The 10,049-nt window shown below is 38.6% G+C and overlaps 1 protein-coding gene across 2 annotated transcripts; it reads right to left on the bottom strand.

The window, feature by feature from the left end:
* Positions 1 to 5,841: 5,841 nt before the first annotated feature.
* LOC124306383 (uncharacterized) lies at positions 5,842 to 8,005 on the bottom strand. 2 transcript variants are annotated; one of them, XM_046767052.1, is made up of 5 exons: positions 7,966 to 8,005; positions 6,861 to 6,942; positions 6,402 to 6,644; positions 6,158 to 6,334; positions 5,842 to 5,954 (listed from the first exon to the last, which is right to left on the bottom strand). In XM_046767052.1, exons 2-5 carry the CDS (start codon positions 6,920 to 6,922, stop codon positions 5,951 to 5,953), a joined length of 486 nt encoding a protein of 161 aa, XP_046623008.1. In that variant the 5' UTR covers positions 6,923 to 6,942; positions 7,966 to 8,005; the 3' UTR covers positions 5,842 to 5,950. The 2 variants fall into 2 exon arrangements, with proteins under 2 accessions (XP_046623008.1, XP_046622999.1); XM_046767043.1 differs by having other exon boundaries at positions 6,861 to 7,002; positions 7,931 to 7,987.
* Positions 8,006 to 10,049: the final 2,044 nt, after the last annotated feature.

Raw genomic sequence — 10,049 nt, 5'->3', positions numbered from 1 at the left:
TTATTATTTACTTTCGATTTTTTATGGATTTTATTGAAAAAATGTAATTATTTCTCGCCCTGTGACGAATTTGCACGTGTTTGGGAATTCGCGCGGGCTCTTCGCGTCCGTGTCGAACCTCAAATTACCTCCCGGCACGCCGGCGTGGTGATTATGGAATATTTATCATTACGCGCGTACACTTATTGTTCTTAAGATTGTTTATATTTTTTATTAGTTATTATTTTTTTCGCTCTCGCACGCGTTTTATTCTTGTCGGAAACTTCCGGCACTGTCTTTCGCAAAATTGACGCGGACTCTTCGCGTTTACCGGTACACACATGCAACTGGAACGACTCACGCATGTGTAGTACTGGACATCACCGGTGGGTGCACAACTATGCTTCGCCGGCGTGCAGCAAGGTTACTGCGTAATCGTTACCGCGAACTTTGAAAAAAATACTTTGTCAAAGTATCCTTCTGCACCTCGATAATTTGGAATAATCCAAACTTTCTAGATAAATCGGGCTCCTCAAAGAAATCTCCCGTTTCTTTGGTCAAATAACCGGTGGCAAAGTATTCATCGTTGTGAGCGTGTAAAACATTCATAAAAATGATTTCGCCATTACTGAGGAGGAAAACATTATCGGGTGACGAACAGGTAATTATCCGATTTCGTCCGTGTATTGCTTTAATCTGGTCACGTTTTTTTACAACTTTGTTTACGATTTTTTTTGAATGAGGATGTACTTTTTCCAGCGAATTTATTTCTGCCAGTCTGTTGACAACTTGTGCCAAGGGATTCTTGGGGGTGCGAACAAGTTTTTTCAGCCTTCCCAAGTAGTTTTCTGCCCAGAAAGCTGAAATATCGGTGAGGGGTGATTTGAAATTCTTTACATCCTCTGCTATATGAATCAGATTATGAATATTCATAATCTGAGAGTCAATGCCATACAGTGTGGGCATGAATTGTGTAAATTGTTGTAGAAGCGTGTTTGCGTAGTCTGCAAATTTGACAGTACATTCTTCGTTACAGAGTATTCTGCATGAGACCACCAGAAGAAGAAAATGCTTGTACTGCTTTTCTGGGAGAATATTCGAAAAAACTACAGCTCCACAGTACAAAAGGCAGAAACGATACTGCGTAGCTTTCCACCGCGCCACTTCGTCTGTATTATATACTTTGCGCTGAAATTCTGAAGGGATATTTTTCTCAAGCGAAGCCATCAAATCTTTAAGACGATGCAGTTGTGATTTTCTTATCCGGTAAGGGCTACTTCGACGAATCCACTTATCAAGAAGTAATTTCATGATGCTCAAATATAAAAGATGCATGGAGTCTAGTGGCATAGATTTAATAATGTTAAATCTTGGCAGTAAAAGCAGTGGAGAACACAAACCAGGCAAATGATGATTAGGATCTTCTTTCAGGCGGAATGAGCGCTGAGTTCTTTTTGCACAATCAAGCTCAGGGTAGACTCTTCTTTTATTGATGTTGAGACATTTTACCGTGCACCGTTCACAGGCATGAAACCCACCGTGACTTTTGGAGCATCTTATCCATGATCGAGCTGGTGAATCACAGATTATCGCCTCAACTCGAAATTTATGTTTTTTCCCCTCGATGATTGCTCCATGGGAGTAGTGTATATACGCCGGTTCTGGACAACGCTCCCCTCCCCCCTTCCCCCCACCTCCCATCTGCGGTGGTACCCCCCCCCAGTTCCCCCCTAGCCCGACCGCCCAATCCGCGGCGGTACCCCCCCCGTTCCCCCCTAGCCACCCCGCCCAATCCGCGGCGGCCCCCGCCAACCCGCGGCGGTACCCCCCCCCTGCTGATCATTTTTCGCGGTTTGCCGCAAGATGGCTATTTTCAAGGGATTTGACACACACACACACACACACACACACACACACAAAATAATTCCTGTCGAGGCTTGTTTTCTGCCGAACGTCATAAACGTAGGTATTCGGGGCAAGGGCTGTGGGCCCCGATTTTTTATACCTGCACCGGCCACTACCTGCTTTTTGTTGACCGATTTCCATTACATGCTTGGGAAACTATACATTGCTACTTTACTCACAGCATTTGCGCAGATTTTTATACTTAGGTGGGCGTCCATCGTAGGCGGCGTTGGGTTCGTGGAGAAGGTGAGGGGGAGAGGGTGAAAACCTGCTCCAACACGCTTTTAGGCAAGATGCAGCTGCGGAAGCGGGTCACTTCAAACGAGCAATCAAACCCAAAAATTTGGGGATGGGGGGATGGGTAAAGGCTGGGCCCACTCGTCTCTGACGCCATTTTTCCCTCCGAGATGCGCAGAACGCAGTGCGCACCGCATCTCTGACGTCATTTTTCTCTCCGATATGCGCAGAACGCAGTGCTCACCGTTCCCAAATTCTTGCGATCTATCGGCCTATATAAGCTCAACGCATCCGATGCAGACTCGTCAGCCTTCCACATACCATCCGTCAGTATATAATCGAGCGCAACATTCCCACTCCTCAACATGGCGATGATCCCAGACATGCAATGTTTTATCGGTCATCACATGAAGTTTGTACCCAAGGAAGTCGCAGTCATGAATGTAAACGGGTCGGGTCTGGATTACATCATTTTAAGCCGCCCTATGATTTGGCAAGCTTACCACTTGAATGTAGAGCTACCAATGTATGGTTGAAACACAATCACCACGGAATATCATGGAATGCGGGAAACAAATCTCACGAGGATGTGACGAAGATTGTGAGAAAAATGGTTGGAAATGCGTGTTACGTATACGTCAAAGGGGCGGAGAAAAAAGCATGGCTGTCGGAGATCATCGATGGTACAACAAGGGTTATTAACATGGAAGATTTGCATATCATACCCCCTGCAATGGAAAAATTGAGGTATATGGAAGCGGCACCGTGGCATGACGTGAACCATGGATACTCTCCAGCGAATAACCTCCAGCAAGCAGCAGCGCCAGGCTCAATTTGGTATGATGACAACTCTGAATACATCCCGGCATACAATTGCGCCTTTGAAAATGTGCAGTGACTGAGGAGTTGGTATTCGAAGGAGTGTACCAGCTCCCTCGAGAAATCCTTCCGTCTGTAAAAAGAATTGGACGGTTTAAGGGGAATGATGTCCGAGGATATAGCTTTTTTACCAGAAGAATTTATTCGCACGTTCGCATCAAACTCCATCAATGATGCGTGGGATAAACTACCAGAGAATATGAAAATGGACTACGTCATCGCAAGTTTCCGCAGATGTAGCGTACATTACACACCAGGACCCGATGGCGATATCGTGGATGGACCGAATCCTCTAATTAAAGACTGTCTAGGTTGCAATCGTGTGTATAGATAATATGGACAATATTTACCAAAATAACAATAGAATTTATTACAATATATACAATTATATTCGGGTTTATATGTAGAATATTCAATAGAATTCATCTCAATTATATCATAGCTTTTAAATAGAATTAAAAAAATTTACTATTCGATAAAATTATAATCTAGAAATAGGATACATTACAAATATATATCTTTATAACTTTCACCCATTCTCGTCATACAAAATGTAAATGTTATGAATTTTTACTTGTGAAAAATATATAATCAATAATTACGAATTTAGCGTGGTTTATTCCTCAAAATAATCCATAAAATCATTATCGTTATCCTGTTTGCTAACATTATCATCATCATCATCATCATCGCTATTTTTGACATCTATAATTATTACGATAGTTTCATTCGCCCATTTTTCTACAATTATTTCCATACATATATCACCGTAATTTATATAATGTCGGCTGTTTGGTCTCACTCGAGCAGCTCGCGCATCCTCAACGAGATCCCGAAGCTCCTCCAACGAAAACTCACGTGTTGCTTCGGAAAAGCCTATAATTATCTCTTCCTCAGCCTCCTCATCCTCGCCCCAATCAACGATCGACCACTCATCGTCATCATCACTTGAATGAGATGGCATTTTTTTTTCTTTCTAAAATTGATTCGCGATGAAAAATCTGTAAAAAGAGCAAGCCGAAATAGAATTCAGATAGTAAGTAATAAGTATCAAATGTAACAAGCAAATGATAGTAAATCTAAATATATCACCAAACAGTCAAAAGGACAGCCAGGATTTACGAAGGTAATGGAGAAAGGAGAAGTTTCAAGCAGCAGACAAGGCGATGAAGATGGTGGATGGTCGGAAGTATCACAAAAGAAAGAGGAAAATAAAATTGTAAGTGCGAAGAACTAAATAAGCCATAGAATAATATCCAACAAATATTCGTATAACCAGGCAAGAGGACGACCAGGATCGATATTAACCACAAGAGAAAGAGGTGTTTTGCGGAGTGAACAGCTACGCAAATATAAAGAAAAAAATAATATATAGAAGGTGATTTTGGAGAATAACCGGCAGAGCGATAGTAAAAATAATTCAGCAAGTTAAGGAGATAGATCGATATCAATGGAGAAGGAACACCAATTTTCAACCAACGAACAGAAGCTTAGATTGATGAAAAAAAGAAAAGTAAGCACAGAAGGAATTGAACTGGACGGCAAGAGACAACGAGTAGATGAAACGACAGACGAAAAAGAATTGTATTAACGACTTATGAGCAAGAATAACGTATCTGAAATTCATGTTTGTGATGAAATATTGAGTGACAGTGATACGTTGACATCGATGGAGAAGGAACTGTCTGTATTCAGCCAAACAATAGAAGATAGCAGAGACAGGTTGGAATTAGACAAAAACAGAGAACGAGTGGAAGCAATGAATAGTGAATCAATCATTGCTGAGCATCGTTACAACGGGGATATTGAAAAAGGCATTTTCAAAACTGTGGAGCAACTAGACATGGGTGAAACGAACGTAAAATGTAAACATTGCAATGCAGAAAGGTTCAAATATGAAACAGGAAGGGCGGCAAATAATTGCTGTCATGGAGGAAAAATAACATTACCACCATTAACGGAATATCCTGATGTACTTCAACGTCTGCGAGAAGGGAATGACGAAGTATCAAGACACTTCAGACAACATATACGATGATATAATGACGCGTTTCCGTTTGCATCATTCAATTGTACCGTGGCAGATCTGGGGAATCCAGGACCATATGTGATGAAAATAATCGGGGATGTGACACTGATATATATATACACTGGATTGGATATTACCGTATACTCTACGTGTAAGCTCGTGCGTCCAATTGAACAATTGAATTTCCGCCATCTTGTACAGAAAGTTGTCACAAAATGCGCGCTAGATTTGAACTGCGTAATATATGCTATTTAGATCTAACGATATATTCGTCACACAAAAAAGTTTTTGACGAGTGAAATAATGTTTGATACATTAAATGAAGAACAAATTATTTTTTCGAAAGTATATTATTATTTACAATTATATGATGTAAAAGATCATTAAATAATATGACGAAAAACTTGTATTTAAGCGTGATTTTTCTTTATGTTCAAAAGAAGTCCTCAATTCTGAGAAGTTTTCGTCCATTATCCTTTATTCTATGGTGGGCTGAATTCCATGCGGATTATTCAAAAATTTGTATAATACTAATTCAACCGTTAGGGAATCCATTTACCATCCATTGATCATCAAAGTGGAGCTTAAGACATGTAAAAAAAGTTTTGAATTAAATTATATCGAATTGGGTGAGTAAAAACTTTATTCAAAAATATGGAGAATAAAACATTCCTTGCAAACGTTAAGGCATTTTTTTAGAGTTGCGTGCGATAAACTACAACCGTAATACAATTAGTAGTATCAATCCACAATCCATTCACATGAAGAAAAAGTTACAAGCACAACCAAAAGAAAATAAAAAAGATGTACATATCTGAGCATGCAAATCAGGTACAAATGTGTAGGTGATCATGTAATTTGGTTACATTCACTGTGGTGGGCCAATCGGATTCATCCTGAAATTCGGTCTGCTGCAAGTTTTCACCTACAGATAAGTTACTAATAAATAACGACAACGGAAATACACAGAAATGTGTCACACACGATTTTTCTGTAACAGAGCACTTTATAATCTGTAGGTAATTAACCGCTTCGATGGCATTGACGCAATAGTGCATCACATCAACGTGTCTTTATGCACACTGAGTTTTCTCTGACCTAAAAGGGATTAATAGTTTCAGATCTTACCAAATAACGTTGGGATACTGCCTTTTTGTAAAGTTATATAATTTTTGACTTTTCTTCTGAAAGCAACAGGGTTCAAAGTGGTCGGAACACAGAAAGCTATCACTTGATGGAGACCACGGTCCAATGTTTATATTTGCGATCCACTGCTTCATAATATCAGGTTCATCCAATGGGAACTTACATAACAAGCAAAGTTTAAATTTATTAATTCACACGTTATGTTGCACTGAGTAACGGTACTTACTTGAAGAATGAATAGCCATGTCCATATTCCCTTAATCGGTGACAAGATGAACACTCTGATTTTGGGTTGTCGAATATAGTTGGTACACTGTTCTTTTTCAATGTAATTAGGAATCCTGTCCTATCAAAGCAGTCATTTGTAAAATGAGCTGAACACAATGTGCTATTTCGGTTTGGCTTCCAGTCCTTCCTCTTCATTTCTTTTAACCACTGCTGAAGGCGCAACACATCTTTCACGGGAAATCTACATATTGAATTATAATTTAATCCCTGAGTCAATAATACCCGAGTTTTTAATTTCAATTATAATAAGATCGGTTCATAATTCAAATATTGTGAATTTTTACTGACACGATTCGTACGTTATAATACTCGTTAAATATAATTGATAAATACTTTGTATGCTGACATAACCTCTGCAAGTTATCATTTGCAGAACGCTTCAGCGTTGTATACTCACTTGTGAAATGATCGCCCACAATATTTTGATTGCTTTGTTTTGCAAAAAACGCAGGTACTCATTGTTACCTCAATAATTGTTACTGTAATTTTCCATCGCAATCGATTATATACACATACATATATCACGTATATATATATATATTAGGGTGGTCCTTATTTGGGGTGTTGACGAATTCCGATAAGTGCGCCCCCTAGACACGTTTGAAATAAATTAAAAAAAATGTGTGCGAAAACGGAGCGCTGTAGTCCAATTAGAAGACGTGCCTATAAGCTCGTTTTGTTTTTCATTTGAATAACATGGGATTTTCAGACTACTTCAGTCATTATGTTTTTGAGTTGTCCCCATGAACGCAAAAAATTCTTTTTTCACATAAATCTGTTGTTCATGGATCTCGGAATATCGTAAAATCTTTCCTGATCCAGAAAAATAGACGGCGATCAAAACATTTTAATTTTAATTATTACTTTTGAAAAAAGTATAAAGTATAAACGATGTGTTTTTAAATACACTAATTGAAATACATATTTTTTCCCACAGGTACAATTATTTTTTTTTACGAACTTATGACGTAAATAAGACTGCCTTTTAATTGGTGAAATACTGTCAAGCACCAAGCGGCTAAAAAGAAGTATTCTCACGTTGATCAATTTGCCGTCGTGTATAATATCAGGGGGATGGGGGGCGTAAAGGTTGTGATAACGACTTGTGGAAAAATATACGCGTAGTTGTACCCATGAAAAACAGATTTATGTGAAAAAAGAATTTTTTAAAACATAATGATTGAAGTAGTCTAAAAATCCCATGTTATTCAAATGAAAAACAAAACGAGCTTAGAGGCACGTCTTCTAATTGGACTACAGCGCTCCGTTTTCGCACACATTTTTTGTTCATTTATTTCGAACGTGTCTAGGGGGCGCACTTGTCGAAATTCATCAACACCCCAAATAAGGACCACCCTAATATATATATATATATATATATATATATATATATATATATATATATATATATATATATATATATATATATATATATATATATATATATATATATATATATATATGTATATCTGAAGTGACAAGAATCTGTACAAAATGGCTACCGTTCAATTGGCGTGACGGCACCACGCTTAATCCAATCCAGTGTATAATTATATATATCAGTGGGATGTGAGTTACAAAATATCTACAAATTTAGATACCGCAAACAATAACCGACCGAGATATGGACAAATTTACATCTACGATGCACAAACTCAGCTAGCGCTGAGAGAAAATGACGCAAGAAGAGTAAATCTGTCAGAAATTATTGGTAGACTGATAATAGATATCAATCCTTATGCAGCAAATTTTAAAACTTAGAGATTAAACTTTATTGCACTCAAGGAAGACGATAGACGGCGGTACAATGCGCCAACCTGTGGTGAGCTAGCAGCTTTGATCGTTTCAGATGACGGGGCAGTATCTGAAAATATAGAAGTACAAGTATTTCCAAAACAAGACCGTGCAGTTGGATATGTGCCGAAATATTCGCATCACGTTGATCAAATGATTTTTCCATTACTATTTCCGTGCGTTGATTTAGGTTGGAGCTATAACATGAAACACGTAGGAACAAACAAGAAAATCTCTCCTGTTCAATACTATGGACATCGATTGGCCTTACGTCCAGGTGAAGCACAGAATCAGTTGTTGTGGAGCGGACGATTAACACAACACTATGTGATTGCAAATATGAAACACGAAGCAGCGTTTATTGTTTTCAAGAAATAATCAGAAGCAACTGCGTGTAGAATGTTACAAGGGAATGACTGATCACATATCAAATAGCAAAGCGAATACGTCAGATCGAACAAGACTTGGGAACCAAATGATTTTACCATCAACATTTTTCGGCAGCATGCGGCCTGCGCGCTTTGCGCGCCAACCCCACTTCGGCGCTCGCTTCGCTCGCTGCCGAGGTCTCGGCGCTGCGCACCTCACTATTTCCTTATACATTGTCTATTAGACACGTGAATTCATTTATGCTGATTTGATGACAGATCTGCAACTGTTGATCGGTTGTTTTCGATCAACCCGACATTGCTATTGGCTCCCTATGCAGGTCTGCTCAGATTTTTGTAGTGAACGAATCCACTCACATGTGCAAAACTCCCGCTGCCATGCAACTCCAATTGCATTCGGCGACTTATTTTGCTACAGTTATTATTTTCAGATTTTTTTACGTATATCTACATATAAAGATATAGAATCTACTGCGTCTGGTTTCTAAGTACAAATAATTGATATCAATTCTTTTTTTTTCAAATAAATTTATTTTACATTTTTCACTTTAAATTTAGTTCGAAGTTGACTTCGAATCTTATTGATTGATGAAAAATTTCGATCTTCTCCCTCGCCCGTCTGAGCTTGGAGTAGATTTAATTGTCTGTTTGCGAGTTTCCCCATAAACTTCTTTCGCCGGAGTCAATTCCCGTTCTTGTGAGGAAGAATCGAACATTTCTTTAGAGCTCCTCAGAACTATTCATGAGGTTCATGAGGATTGGTTGATAAAACAAACCTTTTCTTCTTTATCAGCTCCCATCTTGGTTATCAATGCAGAAGCTACGGCTGATCAAGTTTTTAAAGATTTTTGTACTTCCTTGACATGCGGATGTTGAGCTATACTTGCTTTATGAAGGAATAAACTTAATTAAGTGAAAGACAAAAAAAAGTAAAATAGATTTTCTTTATTGGAATAACACAAAGATTACATGAAATTGTGTTTCAAAATTTGCTTTCCTACAATCATTATTTTGTGCAGCTGGTCTCCATTTTGTAGGTTCGAGGTGGGGTGACGCTTGGACGAAATCGGGTTTCGGTCCTCTTGCCTGGTTATACGAATATTTGTTGGATATTATTCTATGGCTTATTTGGTTCTTCGCAATTACAATTTTATTTTCCTTTTTCTTTTGTGATACTTCCGACCATCCACCATCTTCATCGCCTTGTCTGCTGGTTGAAACTTCTCCTTTCTCCATTGCCATCGTAAATCCTGGCTGTCCTTTTGACTCTTTGGTGATATATTTAGATTTACTATCATTTGCTTGTTACTTTTGATACTTATTACTCACTATCTGAATTCTATTTTGGTTCTGCAAGACATCAAAGTGTCCACTGTCACCGTCGCCGGTGAAGAGTAGCGAGA

The sequence above is a fragment of the Neodiprion virginianus genome, chromosome 1 (genome assembly GCF_021901495.1).
Source record: "Neodiprion virginianus isolate iyNeoVirg1 chromosome 1, iyNeoVirg1.1, whole genome shotgun sequence".
NCBI classification, from domain to species: domain Eukaryota; kingdom Metazoa; phylum Arthropoda; class Insecta; order Hymenoptera; family Diprionidae; genus Neodiprion; species Neodiprion virginianus.
This window is presented reverse-complemented; position numbering and strand designations above follow the sequence as displayed.

Excerpts from the sequence above, each read along its gene's own strand:
- LOC124306383 (XM_046767052.1), bottom strand. The coding sequence starts at position 6,922 with ATGAGTACCTGCGTTTTTTGCAAAACAAAGCAATCAAAATATTGTGGG. Across the intron at positions 6,645-6,860 it reads TGTGGGCGATCATTTCACAA|ATTTCCCGTGAAAGATGTGT; the intron begins GTGAGTATACAA and ends TTCAATATGTAG. Across the intron at positions 6,335-6,401 it reads CATGGCTATTCATTCTTCAA|GTTCCCATTGGATGAACCTG; the intron begins GTAAGTACCGTT and ends CTTGTTATGTAA.